This window comes from Patella vulgata, chromosome 7, assembly GCF_932274485.2.
Source record: "Patella vulgata chromosome 7, xgPatVulg1.2, whole genome shotgun sequence".
In the NCBI taxonomy this organism is placed as follows: Eukaryota; Metazoa; Mollusca; class Gastropoda; family Patellidae; genus Patella; species Patella vulgata.
The window spans coordinates 18,271,798-18,297,295 of NC_065885.2; the positions used below are offsets into that span (position 1 = coordinate 18,271,798).

General features: G+C 35.5%; 1 protein-coding gene across 2 annotated transcripts; it reads right to left on the reverse strand.

Moving 5' to 3' along the window:
* Positions 1-1,669: 1,669 nt before the first annotated feature.
* Positions 1,670-24,683, reverse strand: LOC126827459 (neuroglian). 2 transcript variants are annotated; one of them, XM_050556808.2, is made up of 16 exons: positions 24,513-24,683; positions 16,869-16,974; positions 15,864-16,102; positions 15,077-15,205; positions 13,624-13,752; positions 12,426-12,528; positions 11,665-11,855; positions 10,665-10,799; positions 9,703-9,861; positions 8,271-8,381; positions 7,571-7,735; positions 6,148-6,258; positions 5,448-5,612; positions 5,047-5,122; positions 3,926-3,974; positions 1,670-2,633 (listed from the first exon to the last, which is right to left on the reverse strand). In XM_050556808.2, the coding sequence occupies exons 1-15, from the start codon at positions 24,586-24,588 to the stop codon at positions 3,962-3,964; spliced, it is 1,908 nt and encodes a 635-aa protein (XP_050412765.2). In that variant the 5' UTR covers positions 24,589-24,683; the 3' UTR covers positions 1,670-2,633; positions 3,926-3,961. The 2 variants fall into 2 exon arrangements, with proteins under 2 accessions (XP_050412765.2, XP_050412764.2); XM_050556807.2 differs by having other exon boundaries at positions 1,670-2,636.
* Between the last annotated feature and the right edge of the window lie 815 nt (positions 24,684-25,498).

Here is a 25,498-nt window from a genome sequence, read left to right on the forward strand (position 1 = left end):
CGGTTAAATAAAAGTAACTTTCACAGTCTGGCAGTGTCGGTATGTTGCCACGAGAGTGGATTTAAAAGATAGAAAAATGGCGAAACTACATGAGTTGACTCTGAACCGAGAACCGGTACAATATAAACGTCATTGGTTACAATCAACTAACTTAGAAATTAAATCGCCGAGTTTTAGCCAAAATTTTAATCTTGTTCGTAACTACTTATTTTTAAAAGTCCAACGAGTAAAGAATAATTTTTTACATGGCTTCATTGATAAATAAGTGAATGAATATTGTCACGTGAATGTCTATTTTGGGCGACGGTTTGCTGCTTACAGTGCACGAGCGAGCCCGTGAGAGCACTTTTCTCATAAACGAAGTTTTGATCCGCGTGACAACATGCTGTTAAAACAGGTCAATTTATATAGTACAGATAATTGAATCTGTGGGCCACTCTACTATTGGTGTCAATCATTATCGCATATGTGATAGAACTGTTAAACACGTTCCAAATATAATTTTAACACAGAGATCATGTCTACGATTGACGCGTAATGAAGGTCTCTACAACAGGAAGTGACAAACACAAAAGGAAAACACGCATTATTCTTCTATATAACTGACTGAAGTGATGAGTGATAACAGATACAAGGCGAATTTCTGCTCATTAATAATTCCTTCGAAGACCAAAAGTTGTTATGTGAGACTGTGAAAGGATATCTGACAATTCAAAAAAGTAATTGAATATCTATTGATAAGAGAACAAGATAAAAATAGAAATAGTCCGTATATTCACATGTTTTATTCATTCTATACTTAATAAAAAGATGGCCCGAAGAATATCATTGTGAACCCTTGTTAGGGCTGCCTCGGTACAATGCAGATTTCTGTAAGCAGACTGATCTGGTTCTAGTAAATTATGTTGATTCATGTGGTCTTTCAGTTGATCCGCAATGATCTTTTCAATAACTTTAGAAATGAAAGATAGATTTGAAACTGGTCTGTAATTTTTCAGTATATCTTGATCAAGGTTCGTTTTTTTCAGTAGTGGTTTCGCATAGGCTGTCGTAAATACTGTGGGTAAATTCTGATCAGCTTATTGTGTCATTGATAAGACCAAGTAAATATGTTGTACTTGCACAGGAAAATTTCTTGAAAAGCCATGTAAGTAATACATCCAATTCACATGATTTTGCTGGAGCTTTCTGGATTAACTTCTTGTGGTAGTCTGCGGACACCCCTTTAATCTCGAACGGCGGAATATAACCATTCTACTGGTCATTGTGGTCAGTAAAATCATTTTCAATTTGAAAACCCTGTCTTATTGTCTCAATTTTCTCTGTAAAGTGTTTGACAAAGAAATCGGGAGTTGGTATGTTTTATAGCATAATGGCATAAAGCGTCTGGAAACGAATTTTTAGTGAGACTTTTGCAGATGTTGAATAATACTTTACTACCGGTAGCATTGTTAATCTTCTCTTTCAAGAATTGAGTTTTAGCATGCGCGATAGCATTGTTATACTGGTTTCATTTTTCTTTGAAGATTTGGTGATGGACTTTAAGCCATTCTAGCTCAATTAGAAGGAGAGTTACTGTGTCCCAAAAATGTAAAGGACGAGCAGACGGTCCGACCCATTTTAATAGTCCCATTTCTTCGAAAGGCGGGGGACAATAATTCCTTAAAGCTAAATTTATAAACGATTTACTGCGACACTGTTCAATTTACGATATACATTAAGCAAATAATAATAATGTAATAAAAAAATATTTTCTTAAAATATAACTGATAAACGATATACTGCAGCGACTGACACCAATAATGCGCCAATTCCTCTTTTAAGTTTAGTTCGAAGTAAACGCGGTTATAGAAAGAAAATGCATCCCAAGATGAGATTGGGCGCCCTATCCCAATCTGATTAAAACACAGATCCTATTTCGTTTCGTTTTTATAGTTCAAAATTTTGTTTTACTTGTCTTTACTACACTAGGCTCCCTAAGAATTCTTAGCATCGACGTGTTCTGGATGATGCGAGGGATTAGCCAATGAAATGGTCTGTTGCGGCGAACTTTTGATGTGCACGGAACTGTGGGTAATCCACTAGAAACATCAATGCTGATTGGTTAATGAAATGTCTGGCGTCATAGGGTCAAAAGCCGCTCGCATGACCTCTGAGGCGACATACCCACAACAACTAGTCAGATCTTCATATAGTGTAGGTCATTGAAATTATAAAAAAAAGAAACGAAATATAGATCTATATTTTAATCAGATTGGCCTACCCCAACACCAACCAAGACATCTATTTAGTGGAACCTACGCTTTATAGTTAAGTAAAATAATATTGGTTTTCAGATTAAATTGCATAGGGGAAATATCTGCCCAGCAATATGGATCTTTTGCACGATAGTGTGACGTTGCTTATCGTTACAGAATCGAAGAACTAAATTGAATATTCTGGATTTCGTGTCGGTAGAGAAACGCACTTCTAGATCACGAATTTTCTTCCAAGGCCACTACATTTTTCTAATTTAAGTATTTCACATTAACAGTTTATATGTAAATTTTGGTTGAAGTCATTGTTCATGAACTGTTTAATAAAAATTAAAAGTTGTGGACGTTAAGGCTTTTCTGGATGGCACGTTCTTATCGCTGCTGAAAAGAAGAAATAAAAAAAAAAATGTAAATAATGGTTTAATTACATCGATCGCGAGTTCCTTTAAATTTTGTAAGAAGACTCATAAAGTTAAGCAACGCCATTCGTGTCGAGTACAAAATTTGAAAGGAATTCATGACTTGTATCAGCAAATGACCTTACGATCTGAAGCACGTGACCAACCCCCCATACGTTGCTAAGGAAAACTAAACAGATTTAAATGTTGTTAGTATTAATACCACATTCATTCAAAGACGCCATTCTTGTTATAAGAGCTAAATCTATATTACTTGAAACCCCAAAGGACAACAATGGGTCTAAAAGCACATATTAATGTAATGTGAGTTTATATAAACTGATTTAAATTCATTTTTCAAATCTCTTTTATTATACTTTCTAATCAGTTCGTCGAATTACTTGATCAATCCAAATGGATTGGCAGTCGCTCGCGACTGGTTAGTCCAGTCTTCGGGAGTATGGTTTGAGAGAGAGAGAGAGAAATGGGGTTTAACATCCACTCGACACAAACTAGGTCATTTCGGGACTAACATATGGTTTTTAATTTTATTTCAATAATTCGCTTGCGCGTAGGGGTCTTTAGCAGTGGAAGGAAACCAGAGAGTATGGTTTGACATTTCACTTAAGCACTGACGTGTTGCCTCGTTGATCATGGCGCCTCATTACAAATGACGCTCGAAAGCATATATGTCATCAGCTGATTTTAAAATTGTTCACTGTGTCTTAAATATTGGATATTAGGATCCCATATTTTCGCGGTTATATGACAACATAAATATTGATTGAATCAGAGAATATTATATATAATATTGAGTTACAGGTTTAGCTTCTTTACGGGGGATCATGTGGCTAAGTGGGTAAGACGCTGGCTCGCTAGCCTGAAGGTCGGGTGTTCGGTCCCTGCATTGGCCGAGAAAGTTCACCCAGATTTTCCGGTGTGGTTTCCCCTCGTCAGTGATGCAAGATGGAGGGCCTGACAAGGACAGCTGTCTAGTCGTTCGGATGGGACGAAAAACCGAGGTCCCGTGTACACATTGGCGTGCACGTAAAAGATCTCTTGGCAGTTGGAATTCGATATAAGAGTAGGCCGTAGCGCCGCTGCCCGGGCAAAATTTCCCTCATAGCACACTGTATGGCGTATGCCCGTCTTCATTAGCCCAGGTTAGGACCAGAACAGTAGGACGTTAAACCCCATTTCATTTCATTTTAGCTTCTTTACAATTATTCCTAGAGACGAGTTTCTATTGCCTAGCAAGACTGTTTATCTCACCTATATGTATTCGTATGGTAATAAGCTTTTAATAATTCACCAGATGTGTCTGCAAATAAATAAAACAATATTAAAGCCTCAATATTCCTGACCACAAAATAAACACAGTACACCACACCATCAACAAACAAATAGCATATTGGTCTGAAATGATTAAGACAGCTACACAAAGGATTGAAATGCTCACACACCAGCTTTGTCCCAACTGTGGCTTATCCGATAGGAAAAGGTGGATGATGAGCAAAGTTGATAAGAAATCTAATCCTTGAAGAAGCCTCATTGCATTTGCCTCCAACCAAATTTGAAAAAAAAAACCCCAGATATGCCATAACCTATGGCGTCTATTACGTACACAAGGTTAAACACTATTGCCTATGTCGCGATCAAACGGTCATCAGAAGAAGAGAGATAATTGAATATCAATAGGGCCCATCCTCTCAGGACTCCAATACTTCTCACAAAATTAAAAAAAAACATACGTTAAAAACTACAGCCTCTATCGTGTTGATAAGGTTTTCGGCAAATGGAAGAATAACTTCGCAACGGAAAGTAACTGAACCCTGTAGCCTCTATGCGTTCACGTATTATGTCGGACAGAGTGACGACATAATCCACCCACACTGAAATGTGGGCGCATAAAAATTGATGAAGTTATGGCCAACAAAGTTAGCATTACTTTCTATTAATTTCGAGTCACCATCTTTAGTGTCTTAGAAACGACTTACGTATATCAAAGTCAATATATATACACAACACATAGGTCTATGGAATAAAGTTACTGATTATTACAAAGCGTCGTTTTAAATAGACCTCTCTAATCTGCATCAATCTGCATCAAGCAATGATAGTACCCAACCTAGATTGTTTTTGTAAAATCGTCCTAAGTGGTATTTGAAGAGGTTACACACTATTAAGTTAACTTACACTTATTAAAAACAGATCGGTCTCAAAATTACTCGTATTGTTATAGCCATTTACCGTAGTTTCTCTTTTGTTTTTATAAGCTAAATCTTTAAGTTGATGAAGAAGTTATCTTCACCGCAAAAGTAATTGGCCCCTTCGAGATAGTAATTTAAAACAACTATATCTAAACAATCTAGATACAGTTATTTAAGATATACCTCTGATGAACTGCAACAACAGCCCCGAGAAATCCTAGAATCCATTCAATATTAGACAACGGGCGGGAATTATTAACTGAAATGAACAAATAACATACACAAATGAACCTTGAAATGCATCTTTTGAGTGATGAACAAGACGATAATTTCAATGAATAGGTTATATATATCCATAATAGCTATAAGTTCCTAGTGTGACGCAAAATACCTGCCTGTTGGTACTTATTTAAGTACAGAAGGCTAACAGGTACAATATGTGTTAACGGCAATATGGTTCTATAACTGTTAACAGACCTAGAACAAACATTGGAAAGCTTTCCACCAATGGGCAACCCAGTTCCTCTTCTGGGAGAACATACATAATTATGCATTTTGAGGGATACTCCTTGAAAAAGACGAACCTTCATCATCAGCCGTGGTTGCAACCTGGGTAATATTAGATTCCACTCTCTGTGTTCTATAAATAGCTACAACTCGCAGTTCATAAGTTGCACCAGGTTCGAGATCGGGAATAGTCGTCCGTGTATTCTTATAATCAACGGTTGAATTCATCCATTCTGAGTCACCTGAATAAAAAAGAAATATACTTGAAAAACAAATCCAAATCTATTAACAGATAATTGTTGATCGATAGTAGTTGAAATATGTAACTGCTCATTTTATTCTGAAATGCAACAGAAGGCAGGATTTAATTCACGTCTAGTGATTTAGTTAAATATAAAATCCTTTATGTGGTATTTTAGAAAAAGTAAGTAAAGTCTGCTCCATGTACGATATCATTTACTTTTGACTGGATCATTAACCATCTTATGAATATTCGAAAAATCCCATCATGTATTAAAAAAACGAACGAAAGCACACAAAAGGGTTTTACACGGATCCAGTGTCAGGGCAGATAACTTCTAGGCATCATCCTCGGTATAGTGCTATTTTTACCGACCAATACGCGTCATTGTGGTGAACTTAAACAATGACGCTAGGAGTGGCATATAAACTGTGTTTTTATTGGTTCGTAGAATCAACCCACGTGCCAATGAAATCATCCAGGGCAGATAACTTTTCATCAATTACAATATATTTATACATTTATGTTATACCTACCTAGTTTTCTGTATTCTACAAACATCACTGTTCCTGTTTTATCCAAGTCGTCTAATGACCAGGTAACGTTAATATAATCTTGTCCTACCGATTCTATGGTATACATTGGTACTGGAATATAAATAGAAAATATAAAATTCTCCAAATGATTCTATGGTATATATAGATTTCTAGAGGAACTGGAATGTAAAATAATAACAATCAATAGTATCAGATGTCCCCACCCCACTCTCTGCCCCATCTTGTTTAAAACAATATTCAATCAAAACATTGAAACGTATATCGAATATGACACCTGTCCTCTATAATGCATTCACATCAATTATTTTATAACATGGGGCGCTTTGATCGTCTTTTATTAAACGTTGCCATCAGATGCATGCACAGAGAAGAACGCTAAACCAACCTGTTCAAAATCAAATGCATCGATTCGTTTTTCGTTTTGTTACGGTTTATGTTCCGTCTTTTATATTTTACGGGACCTCAATTTACTTAACATCTGAAAACAAAACTAAAAAAAGATATAATACATGTAGTTCTTATAAGATGTACGCTAAATTATAAAAATCCAAGTGATGACCGATATGCGAATTTGAGACGAAACTAAAAAAAGATACAATTCTAATAAGATCGAAGCTAAATTATTGCCGGCGACTAGAAATAAATAAAAACTATTGAACTCTTATAGGTTGTACTAGTTCATGATCTATATTCACACAATTCATATGTATGTAGCATTTATTACTCCGGATTAATGAATGTTATTGCGTATAAGAAATGAACAGTGAAGCCCAGATTACTCCCAGCCCGGTCTTGCCATATGACTATGTGTAATGTCTAAAATCTGTCACGACAATAGGGTCTGAATCCGATTTCTAAATCATGGTTAATAACTCGCCTGAAACCCATTCTCTTTCAGTCGATATATAATACCAAGGTGACAAACGGTTGGAATTAAATAATTGGGGTCAAAGTTCACCACTGGTTGACGGAATCTAGAGTAGTGAACTTTGACCTCAATTATTTAATTCCAACCGTTTCTCAACTTGGTATTATTATATCGACTGAAAGAGAATCCCTTTCACGAGTTATTTGCCCTTGAATTAGAAATCGGATTCAAAGCACAGACTTTAGACATTACACTTAGCTTAGTGTAACAAGACGATAATTTCAATGAATAGGTTATATATATCCATAATAGCTATAAGTTCCTAGTGTGACGCAAAATACCTGCCTGTTGGTACTTATTTAAGTACAGAAGGCTAACAGGTACAATATGTGTTAACGGCAATATGGTTCTATAACTGTTAACAGACCTAGAACAAACATTGGAAAGCTTTCCACCAATGGGCAACCCAGTTCCTCTTCTGGGAGAACATACATAATTATGCATTTTGAGGGATACTCCTTGAAAAAGACGAACCTTCATCATCAGCCGTGGTTGCAACCTGGGTAATATTAGATTCCACTCTCTGTGTTCTATAAATAGCTACAACTCGCAGTTCATAAGTTGCACCAGGTTCGAGATCGGGAATAGTCGTCCGTGTATTCTTATAATCAACGGTTGAATTCATCCATTCTGAGTCACCTGAATAAAAAAGAAATATACTTGAAAAACAAATCCAAATCTATTAACAGATAATTGTTGATCGATAGTAGTTGAAATATGTAACTGCTCATTTTATTCTGAAATGCAACAGAAGGCAGGATTTAATTCACGTCTAGTGATTTAGTTAAATATAAAATCCTTTATGTGGTATTTTAGAAAAAGTAAGTAAAGTCTGCTCCATGTACGATATCATTTACTTTTGACTGGATCATTAACCATCTTATGAATATTCGAAAAATCCCATCATGTATTAAAAAAACGAACGAAAGCACACAAAAGGGTTTTACACGGATCCAGTGTCAGGGCAGATAACTTCTAGGCATCATCCTCGGTATAGTGCTATTTTTACCGACCAATACGCGTCATTGTGGTGAACTTAAACAATGACGCTAGGAGTGGCATATAAACTGTGTTTTTATTGGTTCGTAGAATCAACCCACGTGCCAATGAAATCATCCAGGGCAGATAACTTTTCATCAATTACAATATATTTATACATTTATGTTATACCTACCTAGTTTTCTGTATTCTACAAACATCACTGTTCCTGTTTTATCCAAGTCGTCTAATGACCAGGTAACGTTAATATAATCTTGTCCTACCGATTCTATGGTATACATTGGTACTGGAATATAAATAGAAAATATAAAATTCTCCAAATGATTCTATGGTATATATAGATTTCTAGAGAAACTGGAATGTAAAATAATAACAATCAATAGTATCAGATGTCCCCAACCCACTCTCTGCCCCATCTTGTTTAAAACAATATTCAATCAAAACATTGAAACATATATCGAATATGACACCTGTCCTCTATAATGCATTCACATCAATTATTTTATAACATGGGGCGCTTTGATCGGGTTTTATTAAACGTTGCCATCAGATGCATGCACAGAGAAGAACGCTAAACCAATCTGTTCAAAATCAAATGCATCGATTCGTTTTTCGTTTTGTTACGGTTTATGTTCCGTCTTTTATATTTTACGGGACCTCAATTTACTTAACATCTGAAAACAAAACTAAAAAAAGATATTATACATATAGTTCTTATAAGATGTACGCTAAATTATAAAAATCCAAGTGATGACCGATATGCGAATTTGAGACGAAACTAAAAAAAGAAACCCATTCTCTTTCAGTCGATATATAATACCAAGGTGACAAACGGTTGGAATTAAATAATTGGGGTCAAAGTTCACCACTGGTTGACGGAATCTAGAGTAGTGAACTTTGACCTCAATTATTTAATTCCAACCGTTTCTCAACTTGGTATTATTATATCGACTGAAAGAGAATCCCTTTCACGAGTTATTTGCACTTGAATTAGAAATCGGATTCAAAGCACAGACTTTAGACATTACACTTAGCTTAGGTCTAATGTTATTTTAGAAATATTTTCTACGTTACAGGCTGGAGCCTGTGGGCCTCGCCAATTCATGTCCTTTTGTCAATATCAGCTACCCACATTGAATTGTACCTCATTTGTTACTATTTTAATTATATAGAACACGGAAGCCACGTTGGCTCACTGATCTGGAGACCAAGTATTTGATCCCAGCATTGGTCGAGAAAGTTCATCGGTATTTTCCAGTGTGCTCCTCCCCCGACATATTAATAGTGTAGGATCGGGGTCTGGGAAGGGACAAACTATAGTCACCCCGTGTACGCATTGGAGGGCAGAAACGTAGGACGTTAAACCCCATATCATTTCAATTTTATTTCTATACAGCAGTAAAGAGATTTTCTAATCCTTATATACATGTATTTGTCACTTTCATCAAAAGATAAAAGTTATCAATTTACAAATATATCATGTTCAGAATAAACCCAACTAAGTAGGCTACAAAAAAACCTTCTCAAATACACAATAGAAAGTATTCTATAACGGTGCACAGCCACCATTGCTGTTTCTCTAAAATACATAAATAAAGTCTACTTACAATAGGCTATTAAGTAGGAATCACCCCAGATATATCCGTGCTTATTTGACACATTACACTGGATAACCATAGCATCAGCAAGTGTCACGTTAATCATCATCGCCGTATCATCCGTTAAAACTTTAAATCTACCATTCGTGATTCTAGGATCTGTAACTCCTAGAAAATTATGCAAATAGATTGTAGATATATACCAATATCTATGATGATAGAACAGTTACAGTGTTTAAATATAATATCAGATAATGATAAAACAGTGTTTCAATTTAATACAGGATAGAGTACTGGAATGACAGTATAGTGTTTACATACTGTATATACAGAATAGTTGAATGGCAGATTAGTGTTTTATATACGAAAAGGAATAAGGGAATGGCATTATACTCTTTAGATATATACTAGATAGAATTGTGGAATGACAGTATATTGTTTAAATATGTACAAGATAGAATTCTGGAATGACATTATAGTGTTTAAATATGTACTAGACAGAGGAGTGGAATGGCAGTATATTGTTTAAATATATACCAGATAAGATAGTGGAATGGCAGTATATTGTATATACATTTATATATTTATATACTAGAAAGAATTGTGGAATGACAGTATATTGTTTAAATATATACAAGATAGAACAGTGGAATGCCGCCAATATAGTCGTTAAATATATACAACATAGAATTGTGGAATGGCGGTATAGTGTTTAAATATATACAAGACATAAGATAGTGGAATGGCAGTATGGTGTTTAAATATATTCAAGACATAATATAGTGAGATAGCAGTATAGTGTATAAATATATAGTAGTTAAATTGTGGAATGACAGTATATTGTTTAAATAATAATGTGTTATAGTATGTGTTATAGTTCATTGTTTAAATAGTTAGGTAAAATACCAGATAATGATTATGATTAGAATATAGCGTTTAGTTATTATGCAAGAAATTTATAGTATACTTACCCGAAAGACGTACACCATTGACGAACCACTGTACATATGGTACAGGAACTCCACCAGCCTTGCATGAAAAGTTAGCAGATTCTCCGATTGCAACTTCTGCGTCCTTTAGGCCACCATCTACCCAATACGGTCGCGCTGAAACAAACAACAAACATTATTTTTTGAAATGAAACTGGGTCATCATGGTGTTAATATTCCTGATATTAATGACTGCTAATACATTGGATGTGAAGCTTAGTGTTCTCAAATATTGACTTAAACAAATGATTGTACATTATCACAAATGTCTTTTCTTTAAAACACATTACAAAACAAAATTAATTATTTTTCTGAAATATATTATAAATACCAAATTGCATTATAGTTATTGGTACATATCTACAATCTATTTGCATAATTTTCTAGGAGTTACAGATCCTAGAATCACGAATGAAAGATTTAAAGCCTGATACTGTGATGATGATTAACGTGACGCGTGATGATGCTACGGTTATCCAGTGTAACGTGTCAAATAAGCACGGATATATCTGGGGTGATTCCTACCTAATAACCTATGGTAAGCGCATATGACACCCCGTCGCCCATTTTTGCTGTTAGAAAACACCTTATAATGCAAAATTAGGTTATTTTTAATGTTTACTGTTATAAATGACAATATTACATACAATAAATTACGTGACGACACAATTCGAACGTTTGAGTCCGTCTTTGGGGGTCCCGTCTTGTCAGTGGTGTGGGACAGAGGGCACGGGACGAAAAACCGCTGTACCGTGTACATACTGGCGGGCACGTAAAAGATCCCATCGCAGTAGGAATTCGATGTAAGTGTTTGTTCAGGCACAATTCCCCTTATAGTACACTATATGGCGTATGCCCGTCATCATTAGCCCAGTCGGAGGAGAACAGTAGGAGTTAAATCCCATTTCATTTCAGTTCTTCTTTGGTGATGTGAAGTGTACAATAAAAATATAACAAAAGCAAAAATTATGCTGATTCTTACATTCAACACGTAAACTGAAAGAAACTCGACCCGGTGTCTGCGTTATCGTGTTGTTACCAACACATTCATATTCTCCAGCATCGCTAAACTCTAAATGGGGAAATATTAATTCTGGGCCAAAACTCGTTATGTTCACTCCTGGTGGCATAGTCCCTCCAGTCATTTTCGTCCAATGTACCACAGGAGTCGGACTACAAAGAAATGCAATAATAAAAAGATTTAGATCATGTACTGTTTATTGTAATCATGGAACGTGTGTTGCAATCATGCACTGTTTGTAACCATGTACGTACGTTTATTGTAACCGTGTAGGCTAATGTTTATTATACACATGCACTACATGTATTTATTGTAACCATATACTATTTATTGTAGCCACGTAGTGTTTACTGTCACCATGCACTCATTGTGATCCTTGGTTCTCGTCCAATGTACATGGAGAATGTGCTCGACTGTCTGTCTGGAACAATCTGGATTGATGGAAATGCAATCAACTGTCACATAACCGAATTCTGTCACAGCTATAGTGATTGGTCAAGATAGTATAAAATTCATTTGGCTCATACCTACCTTGTTCATCACCCGCGTACACATTGGCAAGCACATACATTTTATCGAAGGAAGAATTGATAGAAATACTGTAGTACTGGCAAAATTCTCTTTACTATCATTACACATCTGACAATAGTAAATAAAATTAACCGAATGTTAGTCTCAAAATGACTGTATTGTGGTTTTTGTAATCCTTTAAAATCACTTACTTTCCAGAGAAAATACACTTTAGTTTAAACTCATCACCACGAAGACCATAATGATCACTAGGTGACGCCCACATATAGTTTACGTTATGTAAAGTCTCCACAGCTAAAATATATAATTTATAAACGTTTTTTAATTTAAAAAAAAATACAGTATCTGCCATGTGTTCTGTAGCAAACCAGCAGCCTAATAAAAATCCTTTTCTTGTTTGTCTTAATATTATTTGTAAAAGAACAAAACTAAATATCCTTTCGTATTTTCAAACAAATAATATTACATATAATGCCACCCTTGACTTCTTCAAATAAAATGTTTGTCCAGCTAGAAAAGGTTTAAACACACAAATATGGAACTAAGCAGAATTTTACAAATTAAAGATCCCTTCCCACGTACAAATCCTGTGATTTGATATATTTGGACTTAAGCATATTCAAACCCCCTAAAAAGATTTCAATCTGAAGAAAACTACCCCAAGCTGTAAAAATCTAGTTTAAGTAGCAATGTCGTTACTCGCTGAATATTTACCATAAATATGGTAAATTCTTGGATTATCCGCTGGCAACAACTCTTTCCGGCGATTAATTGCAATGTCTGTAGTATGTTTAAGACTCTCAATGATCTCACAGTATGTGAACACATTTTTTCCTGCGTGTGCGTCATATGTCTTTATCTGGGAATCCAATATTTTTCTAGTAAGATTGGATGTCTCTCTTTCCATATATTATACTAAATTAAACATAATTCTATTGGAAATAACGACTTTCCAAATACTTTCGTGGAATACAGCTTTAAACAATAAATATCTGAATCAAAATATTAACTTAAAGGGACAATAACACTCTTACTAGCTTGACAGCTCCAGAAAATAAAAAAAATAGCCTTATTCTAAGTACTAGATGTGTTAGTGTCCTACCTGTTGTGTAAATTATCCATTAAATCCTATTTTACTTGTCCAGAGGGTTCAAAAATATTTTTAAATCCAAGTCACATTTGAAAAGCTTTACGTCAGGCTTTTCAAATCATTTAGTTGAATTTTTCCAATGTTTTAAATTAGGTGTGTTAAGATGAAATTTGTATCATCAATTAATTGGAATATTGTAAAAATAGTACAATTTGTTAACCTGATTAAAGATTGGGACATATTATTCAGTTACAACAAGAGTGGTATTGAACCTTTAAGTGTTTAACTTAATTACTTACTTCCTCTTGGTTTGATAAAATTTGGAAATCCAGACACAACTTGTCGTGCAACTCGATTTAAAGCAATACATGTATAAGCACGATCCTCTTGTCTGTCCTCGGCCTTTACATTGGTTATTCGTAGACGAGCTTGTGAAAGAAAAAACAACACAGATCAAAAATTTGTAAACTCTACATACTTCGTAGAGGAAAAATTAGTCATTTTAAATGTTGAAAAGGGGATAATATAATGAATTTTGATAGGGCTCTTCTTTAAACCTCCGAGATATACTCGATTAATGAAAGAACAGATTATTAAGGATAACTAGCCAACAAAACAAGAACATAGACAGGAGCCTGTCATGCCCCCTTTACACCCACAAGTAGCAAACGGTTTCCTATATCGCATTCACAAGGTTAGCGCGTGCGCATTGCATCATAAGGTCTGTCATTGAATCAACTGACGTGGTTACTATTCTCCGGGTGTACGTGAAATAAAATTGAACAATACGAAACAATTCAAAATATGCATGATTCCAAAATTTATAAACTGGACAAAACTTTTTCTTGTGCCACAATAAGCAATCTCACATAGTGAACAGAAACATATCAGTAACAATTTTCAAAAAATCTTTAACATCAATAAGATTCTTCCATATAGGCAGACCCACGTTAACAATTTTGTTCTGTATCGCAAACTGTCAGGGTGCGGGGGGTAGGTGGCCGAATGGTTAAAGCGTGTGCATTGGATCAGACGGTCTGTCATTGAGTCAAGTGTGTGTGTGTGTGTGTGGGGGGGGGGGGTTGATTCCTCGCATGTACGTGACAAGGAGTAGGGTCGCCTGTCTAACCCCGCGGGTTATCTTCGGGTTCTTCGTTTTTCTCCCACTGGGAAAGACCACTACGCGCAAGTGAATTATTGAAATAAAATTGAACCATATGTTAGTCCCGAAATAACCTAGTTTGTGTGGCAGTTCCTCATTGTCCGTGGTGCTTGACCGAGGAACTGGCAAGGGACATCGTATAGTCGTTTGAATGTCACGAAGAACCGAGGTTACGTGTACACATGAGCGTGTGCGTTAAAGGTCCCTTGGCAGTTGAAATTCGATATAAGAGTAGGCCGTAGCGCCACTGTCAGGACAAAATTTCCCTCATAACACACTGTATGGCGTATGCCCGTCTTAATTTGCCCAGTCGAAGCCGAACAGTAGGACGTTAAACCCCAATCCTTTCATTTCATTGCCATTACCAAATACATTGAAAGTAATTAATTACCATTACCCATTACTTTATGACTAAGACCAGCTGTTCATAACGATGGAGATAGATAACAACAATAGAAGTCAACATTAAATATGGGAGTATTACAAAGTCAACATTAAATATGGGACTATTACAAAGGATAGAGTAGATACATGTACAATTTGATATTCATTTTATACAATATAATATTACCCGATTATTTTAAGCTTACCTTCATCATCAAGAGTAATACGAGCATCATAATCGATGGCTATCTGATGACTTTCATTCCTTATCGCCCAGTAAAATTGAGGACTCGGAACACTGTCAGGTAAAACACAATCAAGCGTCAAAGGATCGCCTAAAATATAAAATTAAATCTAAACAAATGAGCCGATATTTTAACCTACCACTCCAGTTCCTCACAGAAAAACACCCTGGGCTATTTAGTCCAAATAGGCATAAAACATCCCCATTGATCAATCCAGACTGTAGGATACTGTGTCTTACAAAACTGAAATGATATGGGGTGTAACGTCTTACTGTTTTGCTCCGACTGGGATAATGAAGACGGGTCCGTGTCTTGCATTATTTTGACAGTTTCAAATCTGGACGTATAATTGATTACATGTAATCTAGAGTGCACACTTTCACAAGGTTGTCGGAAAAAGAAGCATGAATCCAGAAATTTGAAAACAGTCTGTGTTCTGGAATCTAGGAATATTGCTTTAACTTGAATAGAAACCACTTATAGCCAGGACAAGTTCTCGTGTTCGATCCCGAAGTTGGCCGAGTCTAATGATTTGAATGGGATGATATAAAAAAGTCGCGTGTGATCGCCTTCATCATCCCGTTTGGCCCAATAGATTATCCAGGTTGGTGCAGAAAAGTAGGACGTGAACCCGAATTCCATCTTTGTACCGTTCCTTTTTGTTTTACAGGTAACTAATTACATGATCTTCAGAATATGTAATATCTGTCTCAGTCTGCAAGGATACAGTGTATTAAAACAAACTTACCAAGGTTTGGTGTATGTATAATAGGTGCAGCAATAGCAAATTGATCCAATTTGGCTATCCTTAAATTAATATTAATTGTTGCCGATTTACCATAGCCATTATCAGCGAAACACTGATATACACCTTCATCTTTATCTTCTGGTCTGTTGATTACTATTGTACCTACATTGGGTAACTGCACCACGCGATCATCATTACCACTTGTGTTAAATTCTTCACTATTTCTTGTCCATGTATAGCTGTTAAAATACCAACAGTCATTATTTACAATCTAATTAAAAACATTGTTTGCCAGGCAACAAATCAGTATCCGACCAGCAGCTAGATGATTTAATCACATACTGAATTTAGATATAGACCTGACTCACACAATAACCTCTATAATCACTGTCAACTAATTCTACTGGGCAAGTGTGTAAAAATTCCACCAATAGAACTCCCTCTTGTATCATATCTAAATGCTATAAAAGTAAAATAGTCAAAAGTTTAACCACAAAATATGTTTTTACCGTATGGTATGATAATCTGTGATTTACGATTTATGGAACAGTGTTGCAATGTATGCCCTAATGAACACCCCCCCCCCCCCCCAAATAAAAAATAACTTGAGAATTTCGACATGCATAGGAATCATCATAAGCTTTTAAAGTCAAAATGGGAATGGAAATATAACACTCGATAAGGTTGACCTTTTTTTTTCAAAAACTATGTCCTGGAGCGAGATTATAAGCATGACAAGGGCAATAGCTGTACAATTAATTGGTGTATGACTCAAAGGACTCTAAAGTGTTCGTCCTTTTATTGAGAACGTTGACATACATTACAATCACAGGCTTTTAAGTCAAAATTGAAATGGAAATATAACTTTCGATAAGGTTGGCCAGGACAATTGGATTTATTTTAAAAAAAACCGCAAAGAGTCCATACTTATATCCAGCTTGTTTCTAATTAAAAAAAGCCCCAAGAAACCGTGGAGACATCGGCTATGAAGAATTTTCAACATACTTTGGTTGAGGTTCTCCATCAGCTACACATGGCATCTCTACTGTTTCACCACCTTTATAATAAACATCATAGTTTGGTTGTATATTTATACTAGGGGGACGTGTTACTGAAAAATAATTGTAAATCTTTATACATGTAGAAGTACCATACGGCCTGAGAATCAAAAGAAATCAGGTTTTACGTTTGAGATGCAATTATGCAAGGGAACGTATTTTAACCTGAGGGCAACACTAAAGGTTTTGACAATACCTGTATTGCATTAGCCCATACTGAAAAAATATATTAATAAAAGGGTTACATAAAATGCACACAAACATGGAACTTACAAAGCAGTGAAGAGAAATGGAGTGTAACTTCCTATTGTGTGCATCGACTGGGCTAATGAAGATGGACATATGCTATACAGTGTCTTATAAGGGAAATTTTGCCCAGACTCCGGCGCTACACCCTACTCTTATTTCAAGTTCCAACTATCAAGGGTTCACAGGACCTCGCGTTTTTGTCCCATAACAAAAAGTAGCCACTATCCTTGTTAGGGAGGAAATGACACCACGCCTGTTCCTGTGATAACCAGTATAAGAATTGAGGAACACCAATTTCTAAGGACAACCAATCTAAGTCGCTGAACACCTGAGGAAGAAGAGGCACAGGGTGCGATGATCTAAAGTAGAAGTACTGCAACCAATACGTGAAGAAGATAAGTAAAACGATTGGATACCATACGCCGGTCCTAAACAGAGAGCTTGGAGTGTTCCTTTCTCATGCATACGATCGAATCAGTAGCCATTAGTCCATTACGTCAATTACCGTTGTTGAAGTTAGGTTGTCACTATATTGTCATTCATCAAAAGTATTATGTAAATCGGATTAGTCCCTTATGATGAAATTCGTTATAATTCATTTATATAATCATTTTAGAATTAGTAATTGAGTAATATCAATTAACGCTTTGATCTAGTGCATTTTATATGTATTCATTTAGAGCTTTTTTCCCCCTGTAAATACTTGTATGTTTATACAATATAAATATATGTTTTATACAATATACATATATTTTTTATACAATATACATATATTTTTTATACATTATAAATTATGTTTGTCCGACTGAGGTTATTTTTAAAAATTATTATTCTATCAAACAAATATGACCGTTGTTATAAATCGTTTTTATCGTTTTATACTATGTTTTTTTTTGTAAATAAAAGGGGCAACGTATAGTCGTTCGGATGGGATGAGGTAAATTTTGCCATTATCAAGAGGCCTCTGGAATGGATAGAGGCGAACGCCCCTTCTGTGGCATTTTACGCGGAAAATATGCATGACAATTTCGCTTGGTATAACTGTACTACGATTTTATTCGATCTACTTGGTCATTCTATCTATTGATATCTCATTTGATTTGAATAGACCAATAGCCTTTGTGTTCATATACCTCGACAGTATCATCAGTAGTAGCAAATGTCTTCTTAAAATTTGCTGGGGTGAGGGATAGGACCTTTATTTCAGTGACACCGGTGGCTCAGGGACAATTATCTATTATCACGAAGATTATACTCCTACTAGCGATTAGACACACATTTGTTTAACCACTTCCATATATACTCTTCAAAAAAAGTAGGGGATATTCAGAAACAATACAAAACTGTGGAAATGCACTGCTGTTTTTATTAGAGGTAACCAGTGTATGTTAATAACAGGCCAATTACCTACACATGAACATAAACAGTTCATATGGGCGGCTTATCTAACGGCCCCATTTCACCGTTAAAAGTGAAAATAGACGTTTTTGATTTTTGTCTTAATAATGAGTAATTTCCCCACCAATCCTCAGACATTCAGCAATTCGTCGTGGTATGCTCCTAAGCAACCGTCCAATCACGATTTGAGGCAATCTGACCCACTCCTCTTGCAGTACCACGGTCAATTCTTGCAGTGTTGTCGGTTGACGTTGACGTCGACGAACACGTCTCCCGATCAAATTAAACGTAACACACTAAAGCAAAGATAAACTAAACGGTAAATCTTATGCAAGAACCGATAGGAAAGCAAACATGGATAGATAAACCAACATGCGACAGTTTTCATCAACCCTTCCTTGAAGTGTCACATTTGACAATGAACTCCTCCCACGTGTATGGTAGTATTGCGTGTCGCATGTGCAGCTCAGGGGTTCTGTTGGGGCGATAAGTTCTTCATCTGTGAACACGCTCTCAAAGCATGTCACATGTCCACGACTAATTTATCATATCGCAACCTGCATAGGTATTTACATTTCTATATCCCCTACTTTTTTTGGAGAGTATATTAAACATATCACATTTCACAGAACTAAAATAACCCCTATATTAAACATATCACCTTTCATAGAACTAAAATAACCCCTATAGTATTACATTTGCTGATTACATTATTTTGCCTATACCGTTTTTTAGGACTTCGAATTTTGTCTAATGGTTTTATTTTATTTATATTCAGCACTACAACCAGCAAGACTTTAGATTTTGAAAACTATCTTTGTTTTAACACACGAAGTCCATATAATCATTTTTTTTTCTAATATCCGTTTAGACCATTTTATGGAGTACCAACACAGACATCAAATGATTTATATGTTTATTATCTATATGGAAAATAGTAAAACAACATCAAAATTTCCTTTAAACTGTTTTTGTGTTGAGCTATTATTGCACTGAATATACTATATAGAGGATATTTGTCCTTTTAGAGTGAATAACATATTTTATTTCATCGAGAAGCAAGAAAACTTATATTTTCACGAATGCTACATGTTTTCTTGCTTAGAGATGAAATAAAATATGTTATTCACGACCAAACGAAAAATGCTCTATTTATTTTATGATTTTACAATCATTTTAGGTAAAAAACAACATGGACTACTTTGCCAGTGGAATAACACTTTTATTTCACTGATAAAACGCGGTATTCCACTACTGATCATAAAATAAAACATTATATTTTTTTTCATAATTTTCTAAGGTGGTCATTTTACAAGCAATGGTCCAGTTGACATGGAATGACCGAAATGGTACCCCATAAAACGTGTGTAAAGCTATTAATAAAAGGGTTACATAAAATGCACACAAACATGGAACTTACAAAGCAGTGAAGAGAAATGGAGTGTAACTTCCTATTGTGTGCATCGACTGGGCTAATGAAGATGGACATACGCTATACAGTGTCTTATAAGGGAAATTTTGCCCAGACTCCGGCGCTACACCCTACTCTTATTTCAAGTTCCAACTATCAAGGGTTCACAGGACCTTGCGTTTTTGTCCCACAACAAAAAGTAGCCACTATCCTTGTTAGGGAGGAAATGACACCACGCCTGTTCCTGTGATAACCAGTATAAGAATTGACGAACACCAATTTCTAAGGACAACCAATCTAAGTCGCTGAACACCTGAGGAAGAAGAGGCACAGGGTGCGATGATCTAAAGTAGAAGTACTGCAACCAATACGTGAAGAAGATAAGTAAAACGATTGGATACCATACGCCGGTCCTAAACAGAGAGCTTGGAGTGTTCCTTTCTCATGCATACGATCGAATCAGTAGCCATTAGTCCATTACGTCAATTACCGTTGTTGAAGTTAGGTTGTCACTATATTGTCATTCATCAAAAGTATTATGTAAATCGGATTAGTCCCTTATGATGAAATTCGTTATTATTCATTTATATAATCATTTTAGAATTAGTAATTGAGTAATATCAATTAACGCTTTGATCTAGTGCATTTTATATGTATTCATTTAGAGCTTTTTTCCCCCTGTAAATACTTGTATGTTTATACAATATAAATATATGTTTTATACAATATACATATATTTTTTATACATTATAAATTATGTTTGTCCGACTGAGGTTATTTTTAAAAATTATTATTCTATCAAACAAATATGACCGTTGTTATAAATCGTTTTTATCGTTTTATACTATGTTTTTTTTTGTAAATAAAAGGGGCAACGTATAGTCGTTCGGATGGGATGAGGTAAATTTTGCCATTATCAAGAGGCCTCTGGAATGGATAGAGGCGAACGCCCCTTCTGTGGCATTTTACGCGGAAAATATGCATGACAATTTCGCTTGGTATAACTGTACTACGATTTTATTCGATCTACTTGGTCATTCTATCTATTGATATCTCATTTGATTTGAATAGACCAATAGCCTTTGTGTTCATATACCTCGACAGTATCATCAGTAGTAGCAAATGTCTTCTTAAAATTTGCTGGGGTGAGGGATAGGACCTTTATTTCAGTGACACCGGTGGCTCAGGGACAATTATCTATTATCACGAAGATTATACTCCTACTAGCGATTAGACACACATTTGTTTAACCACTTCCATATATACTCTTCAAAAAAAGTAGGGGATATTCAGAAACAATACAAAACTGTGGAAATGCACTGCTGTTTTTATTAGAGGTAACCAGTGTATGTTAATAACAGGCCAATTACCTACACATGAACATAAACAGTTCATATGGGCGGCTTATCTAACGGCCCCATTTCACCGTTAAAAGTGAAAATAGACGTTTTTGATTTTTGTCTTAATAATGAGTAATTTCCCCACCAATCCTCAGACATTCAGCAATTCGTCGTGGTATGCTCCTAAGCAACCGTCCAATCACGATTTGAGGCAATCTGACCCACTCCTCTTGCAGTACCACGGTCAATTCTTGCAGTGTTGTCGGTTGACGTTGACGTCGACGAACACGTCTCCCGATCAAATTAAACGTAACACACTAAAGCAAAGATAAACTAAACGGTAAATCTTATGCAAGAACCGATAGGAAAGCAAACATGGATAGATAAACCAACATGCGACAGTTTTCATCAACCCTTCCTTGAAGTGTCACATTTGACAATGAACTCCTCCCACGTGTATGGTAGTATTGCGTGTCGCATGTGCAGCTCAGGGGTTCTGTTGGGGCGATAAGTTCTTCATCTGTGAACACGCTCTCAAAGCATGTCACATGTCCACGACTAATTTATCATATCGCAACCTGCATAGGTATTTACATTTCTATATCCCCTACTTTTTTTGGAGAGTATATTAAACATATCACATTTCACAGAACTAAAATAACCCCTATATTAAACATATCACCTTTCATAGAACTAAAATAACCCCTATAGTATTACATTTGCTGATTACATTATTTTGCCTATACCGTTTTTTAGGACTTCGAATTTTGTCTAATGGTTTTATTTTATTTATATTCAGCACTACAACCAGCAAGACTTTAGATTTTGAAAACTATCTTTGTTTTAACACACGAAGTCCATATAATCATTTTTTTTTCTAATATCCGTTTAGACCATTTTATGGAGTACCAACACAGACATCAAATGATTTATATGTTTATTATCTATATGGAAAATAGTAAAACAACATCAAAATTTCCTTTAAACTGTTTTTGTGTTGAGCTATTATTGCACTGAATATACTATATAGAGGATATTTGTCCTTTTAGAGTGAATAACATATTTTATTTCATCGAGAAGCAAGAAAACTTATATTTTCACGAATGCTACATGTTTTCTTGCTTAGAGATGAAATAAAATATGTTATTCACGACCAAACGAAAAATGCTCTATTTATTTTATGATTTTACAATCATTTTAGGTAAAAAACAACATGGACTACTTTGCCAGTGGAATAACACTTTTATTTCACTGATAAAACGCGGTATTCCACTACTGATCATAAAATAAAACATTATATTTTTTTTCATAATTTTCTAAGGTGGTCATTTTACAAGCAATGGTCCAGTTGACATGGAATGACCGAAATGGTACCCCATAAAACGTGTGTAAAGCTAACAAATTCTATACAAGGACCCCCAAATACTTAATATTTTTACATAAATGAATAATAATCAAACAAAAGTTTAGAATCAAGCCTTTTTCGTAACATTTACCAACACTTTACAAGATAATTTATAAGCTATCATGGATTCGATTTTGACAAGTCTGTTTCAATCAATATTGAGGACACCCTATATGAATAATGTTAAATAGCCTTTACGCAAAAGCTAAATCTGCCTCTTACAGGTCTTTATTTATGTCTTAAATGTTACATAAATTATTAATTAGACAATAATTAACTTATCAAGACCATAATCAACTTACCAAGACCATAATCAACTTTCGATGCCATCAGATGCTAGAGATTTTCAACAGATTTAAATACGATTGGCGGTTAATGATTTCATTTAAAAATGGATAATCGAGGCTTCGTTTATTATCCTAACAACGGTAGCAAGCACTGTTAAGAGATTACATTGTTCTTTAAATAGGGAAAACTCAGCTATGGGTGTGTTAATTAGATTACGATTTTCAACGTATTCCGTTTTCATTATCTATTTTTAACAATTATAGCAAGCACTGTCATCTCTTTATCTAAATCTTCCATAATGCCCCTTTAAAAAATGACAGTTTTTGCAAATGAAGGTCAATGGTCTATATTAAGATATACCACCCGATTTGTCGATAATTGTGATAGCACGAGTCAAAACATAAATGACGCATCTTTATTTACCTTTCAATGTCGTTTTATCGCTTCACAGGAAGGGCTACTTTAATATTATCAAATCATATAAATGACACGACATTTGGATTCTGATATGAAATAATCTATTTGCTCATTAATATAAGGGTGAGGTCAAGGACGCTTGAAATTGGGAAAAAGACATGTTAAAGTAAAAAAATGTTTACCTTTATAAAACAGTGAATCTTTTTATTACTAAACGGAATAAGGCATAGTTATGTATATGGTGATATACATAAATGAAACCCTCACATACTATATAAGGTCCTAATATACGTTGTCAGTATAAGGATTATTCGTATCGCTGGTCTAAAGTTATGAACGGTTAATTTCAAATTTCAAGTTTGAAAAACTAAATAGCGGAGCCAGAGCACATGGTACCAAGGACACGGAAATCTCACAACATAAAAACATAAAGGCAAATCGAAATTCAATGGTTTGACTACTGTACTACATAGATCAGGGTATTAATTGAGAGATAATAGTTGTCTTTATTTTCATCGTTTAACTGTGATTGGGCAAGAAAGTGATGTAATTGAAATTTTCGCTTACAGGATAACACGGGGATAACGATTTAAAGGGGAAACACAAAATAGAATATTACGGGACTAAAATATATACTACAATTCTATTTCAATAATTATCTGAGAATAACGCATGGCAGAATTTTATTTCAATAATTAGCAGTCTTTGCCAGTGTGAGGAAAGCGGTAATACGAACAATTGTGAGATCGAAACCATCTTTGGTCTAAATAGCATGCCTTCTGAAAAGCGACACCACGACGTCACCGCATCATACCAATCATCCACCATAATCTTGACACCAAATCTTGATTAATTCATAATCTCGTACCCGACTGTGTCGAATGCGATGGGAAGCTTACTCCTGCTTTTAAATCTAAGTATTCGTTAAATGAAAGATAAACAGTCATTGCCCATTGTCAAGGCGGGTTGTTACGACATTGATCTACATAACCTACATGCTAAGAGTTTATCGATCAACTCAATTAATAAAAACAGGTGTATTTATTTGTGTAAAATATCGTTATAGATTTCTAATATACTTACTTGCTGATAAACCAGGTAGATAAATAACAAATAAAAACATCCATATTCTTTTAGATTTCAAGTGTAGAGTCTCCATAATATAGAGTACGAATAGTCAATCAATCTACAGGTATCATACATATATAGTAACCAGGTTGTCTAGACTCAATATGTTGAAATGGCCTAGCCGTGACTAAGCAAATGACGTTATATTTGTGAAAGGGGCCAGTCACGTGATTCTTCATTGCGCAATTCTATTGTCGGTTAAAGAAATGAAATGGGGTTTAACCTCCTATTGTTATGAGCGGTGAGGGATGGATGACTGAATGGTTAGCGTGTGCGCGCTGTATCATAAAGTCTGCCATTGAGTCAATGGCGTGGTATGTCCTACATACGAACATTGTGGCTGACGTGTACTCACAATTAAATAGACGAATCCAGTTACTGAAATGAAATGAAATGGGGTTTAACGTCCTACTGTTCTGCTCCTAACCTGGGCTAATGAAGACGGGCATACGCCATACAGTGTGCTATTGGGGAAATTTTGCCCGGGCAGCGGCGCTACGGCCTACTCTTATATCGAATTCCAACTGCCAAGGGATCTTTTACGTGCACGCCAATGTGTACACGGGACCTCGGTTTTTTGTCCCATCCGAACGACTAGACAGCTGTCCTTGCCAGGCCCTCCGTCCTGCATCACTGACAAGGGGAAACCACGCCAGAAAATCTGGATGAACTTTCTCGGACAATGCAAGGATCGAACACCCGACCTCCAAGCTAGCGAGCCAGCGTCTTACCCACTTAGCCACGTGACCCCCCGAATCCAGTTACTGTATTTTGGGTAAATTTACGACGAAATAAAACCTAGAACAACAATCAAAAGGAGACGTTTTGTTTACCTTCAAAGATCACAGATAAATGAAGCAGCGATTTCATTGACTGATAAGTCAGTCAGCAGTCATTTGCCAGTTGCCATCGCTGAATCCGCGACAAAATAAAGTCCTAAA